Here is a 25,444-nt window from a genome sequence, read left to right as displayed (position 1 = left end):
GAGCATTTTAGCTGTTTAGTACTATAAATAACAATACATCTACATTTATTGCCTGCAAATAACTGAAGTGTGCGAGAGTACCTTCTACTCTTTTCTTCTCATTTCAGTCATATACAGTGTTCGGTAAAGAATGACTGTTTGTACACCTCCATGCAAACTGATTTTTATATGTGCAATCCATATAGTTTTATAAGCAGGTTCTCACATGATGTCCTATGGCTTTCTTCAACTGTGTGGCAGTTACGATTTTGCAACATTTTTGTTAGAAACCCTTATCAGCCTGTGCCTGTGACCAACTGGACCATTTTTCTCACACACATTCAATGCCTTCTTACAGGTCAATTTTTCCAGCATCTTAGCAATGAAGTCTCACATTTGTTTTATCTAAAGTTGAGCCTTTATAGTCTCTCCACACATCAGTGCAGTGTTATTCCCAAATATATTTACAATGGGGTCAGGTGAATACAGGGTTCAACAGTCACGAAAGAAGGTTGTATACATGGAAGAACCCTGGAGATACTATAAGGTATCAGATGGATTATATAATGGTAAGACAGATTTAGACCACCACCACAACAACATTTACTATGTAGCTGACACTAGTTTTAACTCATTAATCGTGTAGTCAAAGAAAGCCATGGTTATACATAGTTTCATGAAGTACACATATTTTCATTTTCCTAACACTGTCTTCATAGCACACTGATATTCTGTCAAGAACTAAGTTGATATTATTGCTATTTTTACCACATAGATCTTCCTCATAGATAACTGCATTATTTGCAAAATGCCCGAATTTTCAACTTACAGTATCAATTAAGCCATTTAAGGGTAATTAACAGAAAAGTCTTATTACATTCAACAGGGGCCGAGCACCTATTACTTCAGCATCTGCAGATGACACACTGTTCAGCATAAAGTCCCTCACCCTACTGCCAGGAAATGTTTGATTGACCTACAAAACAGATTACATATTCCATAGGGATCTTCTTTTCTTCTTCCCCCCCCCCCCCCCCCACCCACCCACCCACCCCCTGTTCACACACCCACCACTTCCATGACTGATGTTTCCAGATCCCATGTTGATTTTCATGGAGATGATTACTATTTTGTTCCAAGAATATCAACATATGGAGTCTGACACACACGCAAGAGACAGCATCGCAAATAAAGAGAATGGGCAGGCTAGGATTTCAATTTTCAGGTTATTTTCCTAATGGTACACTATTTGTAGTAATTTGTCATGAGTCGGGAAAAATAAATTCAAAAAATATGAAAAAAAAAACCTTGGCAACCCATAGAAAAAAATATTAATTTCTTGGGAAAGAACATAGGAGTCAATGGAAATATGGTTTCCAATACAATGCAACAATCACTGACAAGACCCACATACCTGTATGCCATTCAAGTTAGGCTCTTACTTGTTCAGATACAGCAACTAATTTATGAAGCTATATATTTTCAATTATTTGTGAAACTAATATCAAAGGTACTCTACTCCATTATTAGTAAGGGCATTAATACCCAATACTTCAAAGTCTTCTGAAAGTACATCCCCAAACTGATTCACAAACTTTTTCCTGTTCTTTGAACAGTCTACAAGGCTGAAGCAGTGGCAGCAGTGGAAAGAAGGGGAAAAAATCAATTTTTTAATGCTATATTTTGGTTTTGTAGTTGGCAAGGTGATGGCAGAAGCTACAGTAACAATTTTAAGATGCAGTGGTAATGGGAGTAATAAAGCACTTGAGTAACAGGTATCAGTACTGAAATTACCTTCAATACATAAGTATTTCCACTGATGAGGATCATTCTTGTAAGACCGCACGTGACGGCATTCTTCTATGGGGATCTTTCCAGCAACTCTCACAGAAATAGCATACTGGCTGAAACTAAATTATTTTTTTGTAATCCACTGCTGTTTCACAAGAAGAAAAATAAAAATATACACATATCTTCATCATAATAAGTCAACAACATAAGTAATTCTACAAACCCTATATTAAATAAGAAATTAAATTAAATGGTAGTTATATAAAATAAACAGCGAACAAGAAGAATGCTTCATGGAGTAAATGACATCAGCCTAGTTGACATCAGCTTAGTATGTCCAATTATATAGAGACAGACACCTAACATCTTCACCTTAGGTATTTTTTGGGTTATTACAATTGGCTGCATGTTTTTAATCCAGATAAACTGTCCAGAGGGGTGGATGGTGAATTGAGCTGACATCTGTGTGGTGAATCATTCAAGTTGCAGTAAGAAAAGAAAAATCTCAATTTCAAATTCATATTTGTAATTTCTGAAACACATAGTTCACCATTTAAACAGGTCCTGTAACTTATTGTCTAGGTTAAAACAGTTTACTAGTATTCTTAACAAGTCAAATAATATTTGAAGTGAAAAAGTTAGTTATCTCAACCTGTTAATGAGAATGGAGGAAATACTTGTAGATAAAAACAGAACACACACATGAAAGTAACTATGTGGGACTACATCATGTAGGACAAACAAATACAAAATTCATTGAATGTAAGCCAGCAAGTGTCACTGGTGATACTATCTTATTCACTGGATCGATACTGCTGTTCACTTTGTTGAAGGACTTAGTGATATTCAGTACTCCTCCTTCCATTGAGTATAGCTTCAAACCATATCATTTGGTTAGCATGAATTGTTCCCTGAGAATGCACAACAAATTCTTAATACTTTACCATATAGTTGATCACATCCAATACTCCATTATTTCATATATCCATCATCTACACTCCTGGAAATGGAAAAAAGAACACATCGACACCGGTGTGTCAGACCCACCATACTTGCTCCGGACACTGCGAGAGGGCTGTACAAGCAATGATCACACGCACGGCACAGCGGACACACCAGGAACCGCGGTGTTGGCAGTCGAATGGCGCTAGCTGCGCAGCATTTGTGCACCGCCGCCGTCAATGTCAGCCAGTTTGCCGTGGCATACGGAGCTCCATCGCAGTCTTTAACACTGGTAGCATGCCGCGACAGCGTGGACGTGAACCGTATGTGCAGTTGATGGACTTTGAGCGAGGGCGTATAGTGGGCATGCGGGAGGCCGGGTGGACATACCGCCGAATTACTCAACACGTGGGGTGTGAGGTCTCCACAGTACATCGATGTTGTCGCCAGTGGTCGGCGGAAGGTGCACGTGCCCGTCGACCTGGGACCGGACCGCAGCGACGCACGGATGCACGCCAAGACCGTAGGATCCTACGCAGTGCCGTAGGGGACCGCACCGCCACTTCCCAGCAAATTAGGGACACTGTTGCTCCTGGGGTATCGGCGAGGACCATTCGCAACCGTCTCCATGAAGCTGGGCTACGGTCCCGCACACCGTTAGGCCGTCTTCCGCTCACGCCCCAACATCGTGCAGCCCGCCTCCAGTGGTGTCGCGACAGGCGTGAATGGAGGGACGAATGGAGACGTGTCGTCTTCAGCGATGAGAGTCGCTTCTGCCTAGGTGCCAATGATGGTCGTATGCGTGTTGGGCGCCGTGCAGGTGAGCGCCACAATCAGGACTGCATACGACCGAGGCACACAGGGCAAACACCCGGCATCATGGTATGGGGAGCGATCTCCTACACTGGCCGTACACCTCTGGTGATCGTCAAGGGGACACTGAATAGTGCACGGTACATCCAAACCGTCATCGAACCCATCGTTCTACCATTCCTAGACCGGCAAGGGAACTTGCTGTTCCAACAGGACAATGCACGTCCGCATGCATCCCGTGCCACCCAACGTGCTCTAGAAGGTGTAAGTCAACTACCATGGCCAGCAAGATCTCCGGATTTGTCCCCCATTCAGCATGTTTGGGACTGGATGAAGCGTCGTCTCACGCGGTCTGCACGTCCAGCACGAACGCTGGTCCAACTGAGGCGCCAGGTGGAAATGGCATGGCAAGCCGTTCCACAGGACTACATCCAGCATCTCTACGATCGTCTCCATGGGAGAATAGCAGCCTGCATTGCTGCGAAAGGTGGATATACACTGTACATTGTGCATGCTCTGTTGCCTGTGTCTATGTGCCTGTGGTTCTGTCAGTGTAATCATGTGATGTATCTGACCCCAGGAATGTGTCAATAAAGTTTCCCCTTCCTGGGACAATGAATTCACGGTGTTCTTATTTCAATTTCCAGGAGTGTATTTTGGTTGGGGAGCGAGACAACAGATGGTCAGTATATGAGAATTAATGGTCATATCTCCAGCTGTGTGTTGAAATCTCTTTATACAAATGCAACTGGCTTCGATGACACACTGTACAGACATAAGGCCCCTCTACTGACACAAGCTGGATACATAACTTTCCATACTGCCATATCCCATGTTATCACAGTATGGAAAGTTGGTTATAGGTCCAAATTTGCCAATACAGGGACATGACAATGGTGCAGTGTTACCAGAACCAGCCACAATTGAGTAAAGAGATTTAAAAACAAGGCTGAAGGTGATATCCACAATTGTTATACTATTCCATAAGTATTCATTAACATTGTTAATACACTTAAACACTTTCAGGGCTGAAGCAAGACCTTCAGAAAACTCCATATTTAAATAACTCTAAAATTATTCATATCAATCATTTGACCTATCTACATCCAATTTGAAAATTGTTACACTATCATTTGTAATTAAACTAGTCACATTATAGCAGGCTGTTCCAGCTCATGAGCTTCATGCTGAGCTGCACAGCACTCCCTGCTCAACAGAGCATTGTTGCTTGCTGTGGCCAATCAAATAGGCTGGTCACACCTTAAATGATCGCCAACATCATACTCTTAGCAGCTACGACACAGTGACTTACTACCTCGGGGCAATAGGATGTTAAGGAATGTTTTAAAATTAATTGCATAAGTTTATTGGGTATATGAAATCAGATGTTTTTTCTTTGTATCATAACAAGAGCAATAATATCTGGCATGAAAGTGCTCGCAGCATTAATGAGCAAGACTGCCTTCAGTGTCTCGTCCAGAAGAAAAGATTGTTCCTTGGTTTGTATTCTTTTCATTGTTCAGAAAAGCTGCTTACAAGAATACATAGAGCCAAACATGCACATGATCTGCACAGAATCTCTGTGCAGCTTGAGAAATGTTTTTTGCTGTTATGAACAATATCACAGTGACAAATAAAATATTTGTTTTATTTCATTTTAGGGCACAAAAGCAACTAAGGTCATAAACGCCCTTGTCAGAACCTTAGAACGTAACAACTAGAAAGGAGTTAAAGCGACCGTGTTAAGCCCAGTTGATGGAAGGAAAGAGTTAAGAACAAGAATTTTCTCTTGAAGAAAGGTCCACAAAATACACCTTAGAGACAACAAAGGTACCAAACCAAAGTTTAAATGTCCTTCGCCATACTGCTATGAAGTAAAATGTGGTCAACAGCATGCACGTTGTTCACTAAAACGGCTAATAATTCAGACGGCAAACATATATCAGAACATAAATGGTTAAAAAAAGGGCATTCGGTCAGGAAATGGGAAACAAAGATTGATGACAATGAGCACAAAGTGGTGGGGGATCACCACTTAACAAATGGCGATAGCTAAAACAACAGTGCCCAGTACGCAACCTAGCTAAAATGATCTTGCAGCAAGTGGGCCAAGAGAAGGTCGGCCAAGTGGCTGAGAGAGGTTTAAGCCCCTGGAACTTTTTCGCATGAAGGAAGACCAGCTGTAATGCCAAAGTGACACCACCTGCTGACAGACAGTAATACGAAGATCATCAGAAGGAATGGATGAACTAGTGGCCCAATGTAGGAGGACTGCAGCCTCGACAGCAGCCTCGTTTCCTGTCAGACCGATATGATGAGGAACACACACAGACATAATAGTGGCTCTCTCAAGAGTGAGCAGGTGGAAGCTTTCTAGAACCAGTTTCACTAAGGGATGGATTGTGTACAGCACACACAGCATCTGAAGGGCAATGAGAGAGTCAGAGCATATGACAATTGACAAGCCTGTGTCGCCAGATGTACTGCATGGCCTGGTAAATGGCAAAGAGCTCTGCTGTAAATGCTGAGCAGTGTTCTGGTAGCCGATACTGAAAATCCTCATTGCCAATCATGAAGGCACACCGAACACCATAGTCAGTTCAAGAGCCATAAAGGTAATATCGCTAAGTTCTGTGCGAAGGTCAAGAAACTTACAGCAATAGATCAAATCTCTAGTAGTTTCATAAGGAAGCAAATGAAATCCAAGATGAACACAGGTCACTGCATGAAGCAAAGGTGGTAAAGGTTTCACATCCATTGGGAAAGTGGCAGGCTGTGGGAAGTTAAGAGCTGACTCCAGGAAGTAACAGAGAAATGGGATGTGCCCCATACTGGTGGTCAAAGGAGTCATCGAAGGAGGCGGCAGAGGATGGGTGGCAGACAAATGGCATGCGTGTCCAGTGAGGGGAACATCAGGTCAGTATGACAGTGGTAGTTTGGCAGCTTCTGCATACACACTCTCAACCACGCTAGTGTAAAAGGCACCAGTGGCCAAACAGGATTCTCAATAATGCATTGTATTTATAAAGCATAAACTGGATGGACATGCAGATACATAAATGATACACCCATAGGTGAGTTTCAAATGAACAAGAGATTGGTACAAATGTAGTAGGGTGGACCAGATACAGTGGGCAGCCACATAAGACGTGGGACAACCACGGAAGTTTTCTACCAAGCACGAGCCCCAGGAATTTCATAGTTTCAGCGAACAAAAGAACAACAAGTCCAAGATATAAAGACAGTGGAAGACAACCACTGCATTGCCAGAATTCATACAAACAGTTTTGTCAGTGGGAAAGCGAAAGCCATTGTCGATGCTCCACAAGTAAAGATTACCGAGACATCACTGAAGACACCACTCAAGGAGACTAGTCCATAGAGAACTGCAATAGGTCACAAAATCATCAATGAAAAGGTAGCCAGAGATGCCCAGCAGGAGAAGTCCATAAGAGGGTTAATGGCTATAGCAAAGAGAACACAACACTTGGGACAGACCCTGATGCACAACGAAGTGTCGAGGTCCGTTACATGGTTTGACATAGTAACGAGGTGGTGAACTACAGAACAGCCTGCTCAAAATCCATATTTTGCAGTGATTAGTAAATTGCGAGACTTGAGACACCATACCAACTGGGCACGAATCATATGTCCTATCACCTTGCAAATGCAGCTGGTGAGTGAAATGGGGTGGTAGCTAGAAGGAAGGCGTTTGTCCTTACCGGGTCAAAGAATGGCTATGACAGTGGCTTCACACCAGCATCTGGGAAACGTGCCAGTTGCCCAGATGCGATTCTACACATCAAGTAAGAAGTGCTTGCCTGCAAGAGAAAGGGGCTGCAACATCTGAATGTGAATATCACCCAGCCCTGGGGTGAAGGTTCAGGATGAAGTGAGAGTGTCATATAGCTCCCATAGTAATGGCAGCATTGTAGCATTCACGATTCGGAAAGGAAAAATGTATCACACCCGAGCCTTCTCAACTCATTTCTGATGGAGGAAGCCAGAGCGATAGAGGATGGAGCTCGAAAGCAAAATAGTGGCCTAAGATGCTGGTAACAGTGATGGGGTCCACAATGACATCATCTGCAACAGAAATATGGGAATGAACCTTGGTCCGAGAGAGTCATCAGAGATTGGCCCACATGACAAGACAGAGAGAGAGGAACTGTTAAAAAGAACTGGTAAATAAAATCCAGCTAGCTTTTTAGCTATCGTGAAGAATGCGACGACGGGAGCATGCAACTGTTTATAACGAATAGAGTTTGCCAGAGTAGGATGACAGTAAAAAATGCGGAGAGCATGTCTCTGCATGCAAATTGCATCGTGGCATGCCTCAGTCCACCAAGGGACTGGGAAATGGCGCAGTACAGGGGGAAGTGTGAGGAATGGAACATTCTGCAGTGGTAAGTATAATGTTTGTTAAGGTTCTACCTGGTGATCACAAATGGGGGAATGTTGTTCACTGAAGGTTGTCAGTTGGGCTTAGAAAGCTGGCAATTGATTTTACACATAGGTGCGGTAAGAGTCACCAAATGGTGAGCGTACTGGAAATAGTTGCTCGAGTACATGCCAGTGAGAACAGACCACTCAAGATGACACACACGCTGGGCAGTGCAGAACAGGAGGCCCAAATGGGAATAGGTGTGCATGGAGACTGGAGGGCATCACTCCAACAGGTTCTGGAAAAGCCCCAAAGGAGATAGTGTGCATTAAAGTCACCAAGCAGCAAAAAGGGGTGAGGGAGTTGCCCAATAAGCTGGAGGAAGTCTGCCATGGTGACACTCCATGATGGAGGGATGTGGACAGTACAAAGAGAAAAGGTGAAGTGAGTACTGAAAATGTGGACTGCAACAGCATGCAGCCATGAGTTCAGTGAGATGGTTTGGCTATGATCATCATCCCAGATCAATAATTTGATTCCTCCATGAGATGGAATGCCGTCCTTGAGGAAGGGAGGCTAGGGTCAAAGCAGACCAGAAAGAAATGCAAGTGGTCTAAGCAGTTGCAAGGATGCAATTTTGTTTCCTGGAGGCAGAAAACAAGTGGAAGCTGTGATTCCAAGAGCAGCCGTAATTCTTCCTTGTTGGATCTAATGCCACAAACATTCCATTGGAGAAGAGTCATGACGGGGGAAGAGGCGGAGGAAAAAAATTAAAGGTTGTCATCTCTGCAGCTGCCGAGTGCCAGCCTTCGAAAACTCACTGTGACAGGGTGCAGAGGCTCAAGGTTCCTGTTCCATAAGATCTACAGAGGCATCAGAATTCTCACTGGGTTAGCAGACAGATTCCAGGACAGAAAAATGGTTGGTGATGCAGAGCAGCAAAACAGAGGTCAGCAAGGTGAGAGTATCATGCACTGACACTGTGTAAGGGGATCTCCAATTCGGCAAAGGAGAAAACCATTTGCCTTTGATCAATTTCTTGGAGCCTTTGTGGTTGGCAGATGAAGACTCAGATGCTTGTTGGCTGGAGGGACACAATAAGTCTTCGCGGGAATGTTCCTTTTGACCTTTCCAGTCTGCTGGTTGTATAGCAAGCGATTCCACTGCTGGAGATGAAGATTTGGTACCTTATTGTTCAGCTGGAGGAGGAGGAGGAGGAGGAGGAGGATGATACAAGGATGCTACTGTGACACTTGGTAATTATAAAATCTTTGTGTTGAATCTGAGGTCACAAGTCTACGTGGCCACATCCTCCTTGGAGCAAGCAGTAGCAAGAATGCTACCGTAAGTGCCAGGTGATAAAACTTAGGGCTTTTGACTAGCCAACAACTTGCGAGTGACAGGGTCAGGCACTTTTTCCTTGACCCAGATCTCCTGGATGACCTGCTCATCAAGATATATGGGACATTCTTGGGATGAAACTGCATTGTTGCCATTGCACTTGATACAACGGAGAGAAGGTGGCGGGCAATTGCCCTCATGAACATCCCTACCACAAATAACACATGTGGCCATGTTCGACAGGACATTCAAGTGTGGTTGTAATGCTGTCACTGGTTGCAGCGCATTAGGTTTGGAATGTATGGTCTGACCTTGATGACTTCGGAGCCTGCTTTGATCTTTGATGGAAGCATACTCTATCAAACACAAGAAAAAGGGTGTGTGGGCACTAAGGTTGAATCAACCTTTTTCATTACCCGATGGACATCAGTGACGGCCTGATCAGAGAGATAAGTTTGGATTTCTTCCTTGGTCAGACCATCAAGCAACCTAGTGTAAATAACAACACGCAAAGAATTCAGTGTTCAATGGGGTTTGACGCGAAGTTTATAGCCGTGGTGGAACGAAGCTGCAAACAGTAGTTAGGTTTGAGAATCACAATTGGCCTCCAAATGCAAAGTGCCATTACATAAACAAGAACAGAATTTCACATGGCCAGAAAGTATATCAACACCTTTTTGAATAAGAAAAGGATTAACTGTAGCAGAGGACTGACCTCCTTCAGTACATGATACCATGAGGAACCAAGGTGCTGCTGGGAGAGTCTTGGAATCTTTAGCCTCATTCTGTTTATGTTTAGTAGATGTAGACTTTGATGGTGACTGGCTCACTGCAGGAAAATCCCCCATTATTTCCAGCATCTCTGATGGTGTGCTCCTTCCAACCTCCCCCCCACCCCCTCCCTAGAGAGGGCTCTCTCCCCTTAGGTGATTATTCACAACTGACGTCACACCAACTGGGAAGGTAACAGCTCAGGCAACCACTACTCCCTGGACCTGGCCTATACCAGGGGTACGTGCAAACCCTACCTGCCGATCCAGGGCTGGGTATTACACGTTACCCAGTCACCTGCTACACATCGGATACAGTCGGCCTTCAGGAGCACACACAGGGGAAAGAGTATCAAAGAGAAACCTCACATGCCAAAGCCGATGAAGGATAGGAGACAGACAATGAAATAAGGAAGAAAGGAATGAAGAAAAAACAGTGGAGGCACTATTTTGATGTCACGCTACTAAAACTACATAACACATTCTCAAACCATCCTAGACATGCTCCCCAAGGGAGGGGATAAAAGATTAGCAGGATGATACACCTGCAGCACGGAAAGGAAAAGGAGCTGCAAAGGCATTGTCACCAAGCATGAACTCACCAAAGATTGGTGAGCCTCCTGGAGGAAAAAATCAAGTATGATGTAGAATCTGTCTTTCAGCAAAGTTGAATTTTACAAATCAATAACTTCCAACTGGAGAGACAATAACAAATCATCTGATGAAACTGAGAATTGCATGCCGAACAATTCCATTTCCTTTTCAAAAATAACAAGCTCTCAGAATCTTGTTTCAAAAGATGTAAAGATGTGATGAGCTGCTGCATCTTGGCTTGATGATCACTGAAACTGTACCTTCAGGTTGTTTTGAGGAAGCCAAAATATTTAAGAATGTTAAAATTCCAGCACTCGTCTGCCTTTCAAACAAACTTAACTTCTCCATGAACCTCTGATTAGCTTTTTTCCTGACCTGTGTCTCTAAATTTGACGAGACATTGCTTGCTTCAAAAAGCAGACTCCTTCAACTGCCTATAGTTCCCTTGGAGACAAACACTCTGCACCTGCTACCATGCATCATTTTACGAGAGTTACCACAGAAAATTGCTTGCTGCTCATTGCTACAATATGAGCGGGTTTTGTAGCTTGCTCAAACTGCAGCTTCAGTTCTGTTTTCTTCGCTGTCATTCAGCTGGAAAGTACAAAGATATTACAGCATGAGTACTATGCTGCATATTTCTATAACTTCTGTCCTAAGAACTGTTTTTTAAACTTACATCTCCTGGTATTTCCCTATTATGACTGGTTACTAGTTCTTCGCATACTTTGCCTTCTATTCACTCATACTGCAAGCCGTGAAGAGATGTATAATTGTGCTGTATGTTTTACTAAATACTTTACGATGTACAAGATGCTGCGGTGATCCCTCTCTCAATAATAGAAACGCATCCTCCAATTGATGCACAGGACTTCTGCGACTGACCATAGCTGCTACTGAACATGGGTTATTGCATCAGTTGTGGCTTAATGCAGCCAGGGGGTAGTGTGTTTGCTTTCCCCCACCACACAGGCTCCAAGCTTCTGCAGTGAGCACTCAATCTCCCTGCGGTACTGTTGGAACAGACTGCTTTATAGGATCATTAGGTACCTCACACCTAGTTCATTATATATTTTTTTTTTTACCAAAAATTTCAGAGTTGAGAAAATTCTCTTAAAATAGACCACACTCACCAGCACACAAGAAAGAAATTATTATTAGATAAGCTGGCCTCTTATGTACAATCTGCTTAATAGAAAAAGTTTAAAAAGTGAAAAACTGTGTTATGGCAGAAGGGAAAAATTACTGTTGTTGGAAAAAGTTGTTCCATATGAATCTGACAACAGTACATGCGGAATTGAAAGAGTTAACTATCAGGAGGGGAATTGGAAGACTTTTTGTAATACTGAACGCTGGCCAAGAAAACCTCAGTATTTATGATTTGCTGGTGGATCCTTACTGCCTGGAGCAGACTATTACAAAAGCATATCCAGTGCTAATAGCAAGTCTCAGAAGTTGACATACTGTGGGAGGAGTGCCAGGAAGGAGGAAATTCTAGTAGGCTTACAAATGAAGATAATATACCATGAATTAAAATATTGATACTGCACAGAGAGTAAGCAGAAAACAATGTGAAAAAAATATGTAGGCAAACAATAAATGTCACAAGTTTAGAACAAGAACAAAGTTAACTGCTTTTATATCAATAAAGCAGTTTGTAATTTTGGTTAGTCAGATTAAATTAAAAATCAAATTTACCCAATGAAACTCTTAAAAAAAGAAAAAGAAGGAGGTGTGTAGTGTCATATTCAGGGTTGTCTTTTAGCTCTGGTAAATACTGTAGTTACGGCAGGTCCAAACATGTGATAAAAACTCTAAGATAACAAAATATATTTAGAGTTTGAGGCCACTGGCATAAAGAAATAATTCTCTTAAAAATGTCATTATTACGGTCATGCAGCCAAATATCACATTAAAGAAGAAATAACCTATGCACATTCTGGAGGAATACATACTAAAAGGCCAGGACAAAGGAAAAACAAAGTGCAGTATGAGTGGCATGCACTAAAAGAGGACACCATGCAATCCAAAACAGTGCTTATGACTGATACATCAAATTTTTGCCAATAGACTTTTTCCATGTGAAGATTATGAATAAAAATTAATAATAACAATAATAATAATAAGTGTCACCCATAGAGATAATCCACAATATGTGTAAAATAAACAATTTTCCACCAAGGGAAAAGTGGATGTGCAGAGGGCACACAAGCTTCCACCAAAAATTACAAGTAATAAACACATCTCAGGCACTTAAACTGAACAGAGGACAGTCCTACTAAATAAAAATCATAAAAATATCATGATTCCAAATACAATGCATCACAACTGGAAGTGTGCTGTATTTCTCAAAATGATACCATGATCAATGGTCTGGAAGAACGTTCAAAGTATCAAGACAATGATTCATCAATCTTAAAGTCAGAGTTATATTATGCCAACACAGCCAGGCAATGACAGTCACGTAATGATAAGGGTACTGCAGGCAATGTTACAGCATGTCTCGGAAAAATAAATCACAACCAAACAGTTGAGAAGAATACAGACAAAAAAGCACTCATTTGGACTACCAAGGAGGCACAGTGTCTGATTGTATGTCAAACCATATCAAAGACTTTGGAAGACACATATAACATCTTTCAGTATTTGACATTGTCAACTGTTGTCAGTTAAAATGTGTATCAAACAAAATATTACTTTGCGAAACATGGAAGAACAAGAACTCACTGGTTTCTCTTACTACTTGTACCATTTTAATACTTCAGAGTGCGTTGCTACATATAACTGTTATTGTTTGTTTAATTTCCAAATTCCAAATGTATTAGATGAGGTGCCAGATCACGTCTGTGAACTTTGCCAGGATATGGCAGCATAATTATTATTAGTGCCTGTATTTCTGCTCTAACACTACTGTTGACATCCAATGCAGTAAAACTATCGCTCCATTGACGTGTGGCCAGGTGAGTAAGTGTCAAGCTACCAATCCATAGGTCTAGAGCTCAATCTTCAATCAGACCTAGGAGTTTTCTTTGTCATTTATTGATTGTTTCACCACTGGTAATAACTGTCACTGTGTAATAAGTTGCACTGTGATTTCAGTTCAAATAGATAGAGCAGTTACTCTGACAGATGCAAAAACTCACTGGTACTCACATTGATGCACACTGGAGAACATTGTAACATATGACACACAAACATGAGTTTGTGGGGAGGTCCTTCGCAAAAAGGCTCAAAAGAGGAGGTCCTTGGCAAAAAGGCTCTGAAGGAAAGATCCGGGGCAAAGAATGCAGTTAGATCCACACCAGTAAATGCGACCCCCCCCCCCCCCCCATATTCCTCAAAGAATAAAATTTACATGTAACAAGAGTTTAAAGTACCTAATTAATTACCAAGTATGTGTTAATGCATTACATGTTTGCTTTAAGTAAGCAAGCTAGAAAAAGTTTATAAGGGATTTGGAATTGTGCTAAAGTTTGTTGATAGTTGCTAAATGCTTTCACTCTCAATACTAGATGAATAAAGTCCTAACATTTGTGCACCACCAGTTGTGTTGCCTAGAAACCATCACAGAGTTTCTGATTGCAATACTTGCCTTATTGTGTTAAACTTTTAATATTACATTTTACTTCTTAATGAGCACATTATGTCATCATTTTAAAGTTTTAAATTTGGTTAATAATCACATAAAATATTGAAAATCTAATTTTTGTTAAATCTAAAATCGGTCAGACTGGGTACTGTGCCCAGGTTCCGGGATAATAGTTTAGTAATAAGCATATGTTACCAATACATCTAAAGGAATGATCGGGCATAATTGCTTTTTTAACAGTTACATAGGCAAGATATTTAGACTGCTTATACATACTCAAACTCCACATAGTAGCGCAGAAACTCAACAAACAGTTCACCCAGTGTTTGAACATTATCTGAATGGAAAGGCCGTAATTCTTCATGAATGTTGATTCTATGTATATCGGAATGCGGACTAAATTTTCCTTGATATATTTCATGAAGGCAAGGTAACACTGAGGGAGCAACTCCACCTACAACAAAATGAAAATGATTCTTTGAAGTAATACAAATTAAAATATTTAATGCTAAATTAGTAAAACATGAACCGTATGACAGATGTTAATTAAATTCTTATCCTGAGAAAGATTAGATAGTATTTGAGAAATGAATTTTTCTTATTTTCAGTGTAGTCTCCCTGTGCATAAATAAATTTAGTCTAATGACTTTCCAACCTTTTAATACCATTAGTAAACTATGGCACATAATAAAAAAATATCTTCCTCAGCTTCAACTTCTTCATTTGATGTTTATCTTTGTTCACCCTGCTACCTTGTGGGTGTCTTTCAAAGCATAGGACCTGCAATCTTGTAACAAACACTACATAAATACTGTTAGATCCTGTTATACATGTTTTCCCAAATATAAATAATTTTAGTTTTAAACCCAGTGCTGCAAACTGTTAACAGTATGCAGAAGCAATAATGTGTTAGCACACCTCAACGCAAATCTTCTATCATGTTTGCTGAGACATGTATCATCAGTTCAGGTCTGTGGAGCTGTGCAGTTGCACTTGACAAAGTATGTATTTAAATTGTAGGGTTACAGGAAAGAAACAGTGTGTGTCGAGGGAAGGAAGCATGTATGCAAGTCACATTCATTAGAAACAAAGACAAAAACTCGGTTCGCTATATGAAAAGTGAGCGTATTGTTGACATTTAGGGTGTTTTGAAATTTTGTTAATCAACAATGAGAACTGATTGCGACAACGCAGAATCACTTTGAAAAACTGCTCACTGTTCAACTGATTTAAGTATGACTAGAATGACCAAATCCTGCTTCAAGGTGACAGTAAAAATGAAAAATATGCGAAGCCACCAGATTGAGTATAACAACCAACTGCATTTGCCACTCTCTGGAGCTGATATTCAAGCTAAAGCCAAGAGCTTATAGAGATTTAATGAAAGAAAAGGACTATCCAGCACCTTTATCAGCCACCTCAGGTTGGTTTGATTGCTTCACAACATTAAAATTACAGGAGAGCAGCTGCCACAGATGAAATTGGAGATGAGAAATTTAAAGGGACTTAAAGAAGCAGTGACAGAAAAATGCTATACTGCAATGGAGGTTTTTGACCTAGATGAAACTAGATTATTTTGGAAACAAATGCCTGGCCACACATTTATTTCTATACAAGAAAAAACAGCACTCGGATTTAAGGCAGCAAAGGACGGATGCATAGGTTGGCGTACGAGGGGGCCATCCTGGTACCCATGGCTGTTCCCTTTAATTGTTGGTATGTCTGGCCTTCAAAAGTGAAGAAGTTGTGGGTCAGGATGAAACTGGCTAAAGTAATGAGGAAAGAGGTTTTAGGTAGGGTGGCAGGTGATCGGCGTGAAAGGAAGTGCTACACCGCAGTGAGGCTCTGGACGTGTGGAATATTTGTGTATAAGTAAGTGCCATCAACGGTAACAAGGATGGTTTCCGGGGGTAACAGATTGGATAAGGATGGCCCCATCATACGCCAACCTATTCATGGGTCGTTTAGAGGAAGCCTTCTTGGTTACCCAGGACTGCCAACCCAAAATCTGGTACAGATTTATTGATGACATCTTCATGATCTGGACTCACAGTGAAGAAGAACTACAGAATTTACTCTCCAACCTCAACTCCTTTGGTTCCATCAGATTCACCTGGTCCTACTCCAAAACCCATGCCACTTTCCTCAACATTGACCTCCATCTGTCCAATGGCCAGCTTCACACATCCGTCCACATCAAACCCACCAACAAGCAATAGTAATTCCATTATGACAGCTTCCATGTCAAACAGTCCCTTCCCTACAGCCTATGCCTTCATGGCAAACGAATCTGCTCCAGTCCTGAATCCCTGAACCATTACACCAACAACCTGAAAACAGCTTTCGCATCCCACAACTACCCTCCCGACCTGGTACAGAAGCAAATAACCAGAACCACTTCCTCATCCCCTCAAACCCAGATCCTCTCACAGAAGAAACCCAAAAGTGCCCCACTTGTGACAGGATACTTTCCAAGACTGGATCAGACTATGAATGTGGCTCTCCAGCAGGGATATGACTTCCTCAAATCCTGCCCCGAAATGAGATCCATCCTGCATGAAATCCTCCCCACTCCACCAAGAGTGTCTTTCCGCTGTCCACCTAACCTTCATAACCTCTTAGTTCATTCCTATGAAATCCCCAAACCACCTTCCCTACCCTCTGGCTCCTACCCTTGCAACCGCCCCCGGTGTAAAACCTGTCCTATGCACCCTCCCACCACCACCTACTCCAGTCCTGTAACCCGGAAGGTGTACACGATCAAAGGGAGAGCCACGTGTGAAAGCACCCACGTGATTTACCAACTGACCTGCCTGCACTGTGACGCTTTCTATGTGGGAATGACCAGCAACAAACTGTCCATCCGCATGAATGGACACAGGCAGACAGTGTTTGTTGGTAATGAGGATCACCCTGTGGCTAAACATGCCTTGATGCACGGCCAGCACATCTTGGCACAGTGTTACACCGTCCGGGTTATCTGGATACTTCCCACCAACACCAACCTATCCGAACTCCGGAGATGGGAACTCGCCCTTCAGTATATCCTCTCTTCTCGATATCCGCCAGGCCTCAACCTCCGCTAATTTCAAGTTGCCGCCGCTCATACCTCACCTGTCTTTCAACAACTTCTTTGCCTCTGTACTTCCACCTCGACTGACATCTCTGCCCTTACTCTTTGCCTTTAAATATGTCTGCTTGTGTCTGTGTATGTGCGGATGGATGTGTGTGTGTGTGTGTGTGTGTGTGTGTGTGGTGTGTGTGTGTGTGTGTGTGTACACCTGTCCTTTTTTTCCCCTAAGGGAAGTCTTTCCGCTCCCGGGATTGGAATGACTCCTTACCCTCTCCCTTAAAACCCACATCCTTTCTTTTTTCCCTCTCCTTCCCTCTTTCCTGACGAAGCAACTGCCAGTTGCGAAAGCTCGTAATTCTGTGTGTGTGTTTGTGTGTTTTGTTCATGTGCCTGTCTGCCGGCGCTTTCCCGCTTGGTAAGTCTTGGAATCTTTGTTTTTAATATATTTTTCCCATGTGGAAGTTTCTTTCTATTTTATTTACATCATCATTAATTTGAACCCAACAATTACGTTTGTTATTGTCTCTGTTGCATTTCGAAATCTTCTCTATCGTCTTACTTTCTCTTTTCGTTTGTACAAGAAGTTCCACTTTGTATTCATCTTCCATTTTTCCGTAATCTACCATACATTTTATCCTGCCTAATTATACTCAATAATACGTAATTTACTTCCAAACCATAACCTAAAATTTTCAACGCTTTCAACATAACCGCTGCTATAAAATCCATTGTTCCAAGTTTACAAAAATTTCGTGTAAACTCGTGAATACTATTTCACAGCTTCAGTTCCTTTCACCCATTACACAACCATCTCAGTTTTTTTCCAACAACTTTCGTTTCATTTCCATTCCCGTTTTTCCCACAAAACCGATCATTTTTTAGCAGCTTCCCACAGGTTTACACGTTATTATTTCTTCATAAAACAATTGTTAGCCTCATTATCATAACCTGCCAGTACATAACCAGTCCTTTGAATACATTTACACACATACTCTTCGAGATTTTATTCGAAAATTTTTTTCGAATTTTATTTTTTCGCAAATTATTTTTTCGAAACTTTTTTCGAAACTTTTTTCGAAAAAATTTTTTCGAAATTTTCTTGAATTTCCCCACCCTTTAACGTGATTTGGAGACAACATAACTACCCAACCTTTGCACCCATTGTTGTTCACCAACCTAAGTTCAGCACATGATCAACATAGCTCATCTCAAACCAACACTTTTTCGACTTTTTTCACACCTTTATCTCTCCCTATATAAATCTCTCCCTATATAAATCTCCCCCCCCCCCCATGAACCATGGACCTTGCCGTTGGTGGGGAGGCTTGCGTGCCTCAGCGATACAGATGGCTGTACCGTAGGTGCAACCACAACGGAGGGGTATCTGTTGAGAGGCCAGACAAACGTGTGGTTCCTGAAGAGGGGCAGCAGCCTTTTCAGTAGTTGCAGGGGCAACAGTCTGGATGATTGACTGATCTGGCCTTGCAACATTAACCAAAACGGCGCTGCTGTGCTGGTACTGCGAATGGCTGAAAGCAAGGGGAAACTACAGCCATAACTTTTCCCGAGGACATGCAGCTTTACTGTATGATTAAATGATGATGGCATCCTCTTGGGTAAAATATTCCGGAGGTAAAATAGTCCCCCATTCGGATCTCCGCGCGGGGACTACTCAGGAGGATGTCGTTATCAGGAGAAAGAAAACTGGCGTTCTACGGATCGGAGGGTGGAATCTCAGATCCCTTAATCGGGCAGGTAGGTTAGAAAATTTAAAAAGGGAAATGGATAGGTTAAAGTTGGATATAGTGGGAATTAGTGAAGTTCGGTGGCAGGAGGAACAAGACTTTTGGTCAGGTGACTACAGGGTTATAAACACAAAATCAAATAGGGGTAATGCAGGAGTAGGTTTAATAATGAATAGGAAAATAGGAATGCGGGTAAGCTACTACAAACAGCATAGTGAACGCATTATTGTGGCCAAGATAGATACGAAGCCCACACCTACTACAGTAGTACAAGTTTATATGCCAACTAGCTCTGCAGATGACGAAGAAATTGAAGAAATGTACGATGAAATAAAAGAAATTATTCAGATAGTGAAGGGAGACGAAAATTTAATAGTAATGGGTGACTGGAATTCGAGTGTAGGAAAAGGCAGAGAAGGAAACATAGTAGGTGAATATGGATTGGGGCTAAGAAATGAAAGAGGAAGCCGCCTAGTAGAATTTTGTACAGAGCACAACTTAGTCATAGGTAACACTTGGTTTAAGAATCATGAAAGGTTGTATACATGGAAGAACCCTGGAGATACTAAAAGGTATCAGATAGATTATATAATGGTAAGACAGAGATTCAGGAACCAGGTTTTAAGTTGTAAGACATTTCCAGGGGCAGATGTGGACTCTGACCACAATCTATTCGTTATGACCTGTAGATTAAAACTGAAGAAACTGCAAAAATGTGGGAAATTAAGGAGATGGGACCCGGATAAACTGAAGGAACCAGAGGTTGTACAGAGTTTCAGGGAGAGCATAAGGGAACAATTGACAGGAATAGGGGAAAGAAATACAGTAGAAGAAGAATGGGTAGCTCTGAGGGATGAAGTAGTGAAGGCAGCAGAGGATAAAGTAGGTAAAAAGACGAGGGCTGCTAGAAATCCTTGGGTAACAGAAGAAATATTGAATTTAATTGATGAAAGGAGAAAATATAAAAATGCAGTAAATGAAGCAGGCAAAAAGGAATACAAACGTCTCAAAAATGAGATCGACAGGAAGTGCAAAATGGCTAAACAGGGATGGCTAGAGGACAAATGTAAGGATGTAGAAGCTTATCTCACTAGGGGTAAGATAGATACTGCCTACAGGAAAATTAAAGAGACCTTTGGAGAAAAGAGAACCACGTGTATGAATATCAAGAGCTCAGATGGCAACCCAGTTCTAAGCAAAGAAGGGAAGGCAGAAAGGTGGAAGGAGTATATAGAAGGTTTATACAAGGGTGATGTACTTGAGGACAATATTATGGAAATGGAAGAGGATGTAGATGAAGACGAAATGGGTGATACGATACTGCGTGAAGAGTTTGACAGAGCACTGAAAGACCTGAGTCGAAACAAGGCCCCCGGAGTGGACAACATTCCATTAGAACTACTGACGGCCTTGGGAGAGCCAGTCATGACAAAACTCTACCAGCTGGTGAGCAAGATGTATAAGACAGGCGAAATACCCTCAGACTTCAAGAAGAATATAATAATTCCAATCCCAAAGAAAGCAGGTGCTGACAGATGTGAAAATTACCGAACTATCAGTTTAATAAGTCACAGCTGCAAAATACTAACGCGAATTCTTTACAGACGAATGGAAAAACTGGTAGATGCGGACCTTGGGGAGGATCAGTTTGGATTCCGTCGAAATGTTGGAACACGTGAGGCAATACTGACCTTACGACTTATCTTAGAAGAAAGATTAAGAAAAGGCAAACCTACGTTTCTAGCATTTGTAGACTTAGAGAAAGCTTTTGACAATGTTGACTGGAATACTCTTTTTCAAATTCTAAAGGTGGTGGGGGTAAAATACAGGGAGCGAAAGGCTGTTTATAATTTGTACAGAAACCAGATGGCAGTCATAAGAGTCGAGGGGCATGAAAGGGAAGCAGTGGTTGGGAAAGGAGTGAGACAGGGTTGTAGCCTCTCCCCGATGTTATTCAATCTGTATATTGAGCAAGCAGTAAAGGAAACAAAAGAAAAATTTGGAGTAGGTATTAAAATTCATGGAGAGGAAGTAAAAACTTTGAGGTTCGCCGATGTCATTGTAATTCTGTCAGAGACGGCAAAGGACTTGGAAGAGCAGTTGAACGTAATGGACAGTGTCTTGAAAGGAGGATATAAGATGAACATTAACAAAAGCAAAACGAGGATAATGGAATGTAGTCAAATTAAATCGGGTGATGCTGAAGGAATTAGATTAGGAAATGAGACACTTAAAGTAGTAAAGGAGTTTTGCTATTTAGGAAGTAAAATAACTGATGATGGTCGAAGTAGAGAGGATATAAAATGTAGACTGGCAATGGCAAGGAAAGCGTTTCTGAAGAAGAGAAATTTGTTAACATCGAATATAGATTTAAGTGTCAGGAAGTCATTTCTGAAAATATTTGTTTGGAGTGTAGCCATGTATGGAAGTGAAACATGGACGATAACTAGTTTGGACAAGAAGAGAATAGAAGCTTTCGAAATGCGGTGCTACAGAAGAATACTGAAGATAAGGTGGATAGATCACGTAACTAATGAGGAGGTATTGAATAGGATTGGGGAGAAGAGAAGTTTGTGGCACAACTTGACTAGAAGAAGGGATCGGTTGATAGGACATGTTTTGAGGCATCAAGGGACCACAAATTTAGCATTGGAGAGCAGTGTGGAGGGTAAAAATCGTAGAGGGAGACCGAGAGATGAGTACACTAAGCAGATTGAGAAGGATGTAGGTTGCAGTAGGTACTGGGAGATGAAGAAGCTTGCACAGGATAGATTAGCATGGAGAGCTGCATCAAACCAGTCTCAGGACTGAGGACCACAACAACAACAATAACAACAACAACAACAACATATAAATCTCTCTTTACTTTCACTTTAACCTCATATTACCCTTTCCACCTACTAATACCATGTCAACCTCACAACATCCCTACAATGACCCCATTAAATTTTATTTACATTCCCTCCGCAAACATGCCTTCACCCTAGCCAGATTACGCTCCCATATTTTATTTACTCAGGCTTGTCTGACATTTGGCATTACTCCCAAAGGCCTCACACTTAAAGTTCCCATCTCTGGCTGCAATCCTTCTTTCCATCAGTCCTTATACCAGTTCCCAACAGCACAATCCATAGCCCTCACCCGCCTAATCCTTCACCTATACATCGACTCGGCCAATGAACACACCCGTCAACTCCTATCCCAAATCAAAGTCCTCAATCTTTCCTCTCCCACATCCACACCGGCTGTACATAGCATCCTCCTACAGGCCAACCGCAAATTAGAACAACATGCCACCCTCCACCTCAAAAAACTATCCGATCTCCTGGTTTCCCACCTCTGGAAAGGCTACTCACTCACCCTCCACAACCTTTCCAACAAACCAAAACCTCCTCTCATTGCACACAGACCCAGTCTCTCCCACCTACTAAATCTCCCACTTCCAGCTCCACTCCCCCCAACACCTCAAAATTCTAGTCAACACAATCTGGAACCACAACACCCCAATTCAGTAATTAACCTTTCCTCCAAACCTCTCTCTCAATCCGAAACCTCTGTCCTATCCAAAGGCCTCGCCCTCAGCCCCACTCCCAGGTTCAACCAAACTGCCCTTGTGAAAGATTTACTGTCCTACACTCTTAGTCTCTGCTGGAAATATCACTTTGCCACGAAGAAAAATAATCCTGATCCCACTCCTAATGATCCAACTCCCTAAGACACTATCCAAATTGAACCCTGCCTGGAACAGTTCTGTCCTCCATCACAGCGGGACCCACCTCCTCTTCCTCAAAATCACCCTCTCCAAACCTTCCAGGAATTTCTCACCTCCAGCCTTGTCTCTCAATCTTTCTTGAAAAACCTTAATCCTACTTCCAACATCACCACAGCCGAAGCCCAGGCTATCCGTGATCTGAAAGTTGACCGATCCATCATCATTCTTCCGGCTGACAAGGGTTCCACGACCGTGGTACTTGATTGTCGGGAGTATGTGGCTGAGGGACTGCGACAGCTTACATACAACTCTACATACAAAGTTTGCCAAGGTAATCCCATTCCTGATGTCCAGGCGGAGCTTCAAGGAATCCTCAGAACCTTAGGCCCCCTACACAACCTTTCACCTGACTCCATCAACCTCCTGACCCCACCGACACCTCACACTCCTACCTTCTACCTACTTCCTAAAATTCACAAACCCAAACATCCTGGCCACCCCACTGTAGCTGGTTACCAAGCCCCCACAGAACGTATCTCTGCCTACGTCGATCAACACCTTCAACCCATTACATGCAGTCTCCCATCCTTCATCAAAGACACCAACCACTTTCTGGAACGCCTGGAATCCGTACCCATTATGTTACCCCCGGAAACCATCCTTGTAACCACTGATGCCACTTCCCTATACACAAATATCCCGCACGTCCAGGGCCTCGCTGCAATGGAGAACATACTTTCACGCCGATCACCTGCCACCCTACCTAAAACCTCTTTCCTCGTCACCTTAGCCAGCTTCATCCTGACCCACCATTTCTTCACTTTTGAAGGCCAGACATACCAACAATTAAAGGGAAAGCCATGGGTACCAGGATGGCCCCCTCGTATGCCAACCTATTTATGGGTCGCTTAGAGGAAGCCTTCTTGGTTACCCAAGCCTGCCAACCCAAAGTTTGGTACAGATTTATTGATGACATCTTCATGATCTGGACTCACAGTGAAGAACTCCAGAATTTACTCTCCAACCTTAACTCGTCTGGTTCCATCAGATTCACCTGGTGCTACTCCAAAACCCATGCCACTTTCCTCGACATTGACCTCCATCTGTCCAATGGCCAGCTTCACACATCCGTCTACTTCAAACCCACCAACAAGCAACAGTACCTCCACTATGACAGCTGCCACCCATTCTATATCAAACAGTCCCTTCCCTACAGCCTAGGCCTTCGTGGCAAACGAATCTGCTCCAGCCCCGAATCCCTGGACCATTACACCAACAACCTGAAAACAGCTTTCGCATCCCGCAACTACCCTCCCGACCTGGTACAGAAGCAAATAACCAGAGCCACTTCCTCATCCCCCCAAACTCAGAACCTCTCACAGAAGAACCCCAAAAGTGCCCCACTTGTGACAGGATACTTCCCGCGACTGGATCAGACTCTGAATGTGGCTCTCCAGCATGGATACGACTTCCTAAAATCCTGCCCCGAAATGAGATCCATCCTGCATGAAATCCTCCCCACTCCACCAAGAGTGTCTTTCCGCCGTCCACCTAACCTTCGTAACCTCTTGGTTCATTCCTATGAAATCCCCAAACGACCTTCCCTACCCTCTGGCTCCTACCCTTGCAACCGCTCCCGGTGTAAAACCTGTCCTATGCACCTTCCCACCACCACCTACTCCAGTCCTGTAACCCGGAAGGTGTACACGATCAAAGGCAGAGCCACGTGTGAAAGCACCCACGTGATTTACCAACTGACCTGCCTACACTGTGACGCTTTCTATGTGAGAATGACCAGCAACAAACTGTCCATTCGCATGAATGGACACTGACATACAGTGTTTGTTGGTAATTAGGATCACCCTGTGGCTAAACATGCCTTGGTGCACGGCCAGCACATCTTGGCACAGTGTTACACCGTCCGAGTTATCTGGATACTTCCCACCAACACCAACCTATCCGAACTCCGGAGATGGGAACTTGCCCTTCAATATATCCTCTCTTCTCATTATCCACCAGGCCTCTATCTCCACTAATTTCAAGTTGCCGCCACTCATACCTCACCTGTCATTCTACATCATCTTTGCGTCCACACTGCCGCCTTGACTTACATCTCTGCCCATACTCTTTGCCTTTAAATATGTCTGCTTGTGTCTGTGTATGTATGGATGGATATGCATGTGGGTGTGTGCGCGTGAGTATATACCTATCCATTTTTCCCCCTAAGGTAAGTCTTTCCGCTCCCGGGATTGGAATGACTCCTTACCCTCTCCCTTAAAACCCACATCCTTTCATCTTTCCTTTTCCTTCCCTCTTTCCTGACGAAGCAGCCGCCGGTTGTAATAGCTCGAAATTCTGTGTGTGTATTTGTGTGTTTTATTCATTGTGCCTATCTACCAGCGCTTTCCCGCTTGGTAAGTTTTAGAATCTTTGTTTTTAATATATTTTTCCAATGTGGAAGTTTCTTTCTATATATGACCACTGTCTCTGGAGTCTGGCTCCTGTAGCCAGACTTGTGTGTGTCTGTGTGTGTCTGTGTGTGTGTGTGTGGGGGGGGGGGGGGGGGGGTCTCTTTGTGTGACTCAACATCTCTGCTTTACAGTGAGTAGCAATCTTCCTTTTCAAAATACTGTCATTATTCCATCCTGGATTTTCCATTATTTTATTTTGAAACAGCAAAGAACTTTTATATAAAATGTTAATACATCCCA

At 42.6% G+C, this 25,444-nt stretch overlaps 1 protein-coding gene across 1 annotated transcript in view; it reads right to left on the bottom strand.

Annotated features, from left to right (window-relative positions):
* The window catches only part of LOC126281235 (poly(A) RNA polymerase gld-2 homolog A-like), a 156,062-nt gene that overhangs the window by 23,768 nt on the left and 106,850 nt on the right, over positions 1–25,444 (bottom strand). The window contains exons 9-10 of the mRNA XM_049980006.1: positions 14,480–14,657; positions 1,774–1,889 (exon numbers count right to left, since the gene is read on the bottom strand). Of these exons, the coding sequence (XP_049835963.1) occupies positions 1,774–1,889; positions 14,480–14,657 (294 nt within the window). The remainder of the gene's footprint in view (positions 1–1,773; positions 1,890–14,479; positions 14,658–25,444) is intronic.

The sequence above is a fragment of the Schistocerca gregaria genome, chromosome 7 (assembly GCF_023897955.1).
Source record: "Schistocerca gregaria isolate iqSchGreg1 chromosome 7, iqSchGreg1.2, whole genome shotgun sequence".
Classification (NCBI taxonomy): Eukaryota; Metazoa; Arthropoda; class Insecta; order Orthoptera; family Acrididae; genus Schistocerca; species Schistocerca gregaria.
Note: the sequence above shows the minus strand (reverse complement) of the source record. Positions and strands in the feature narration are given on the sequence as shown.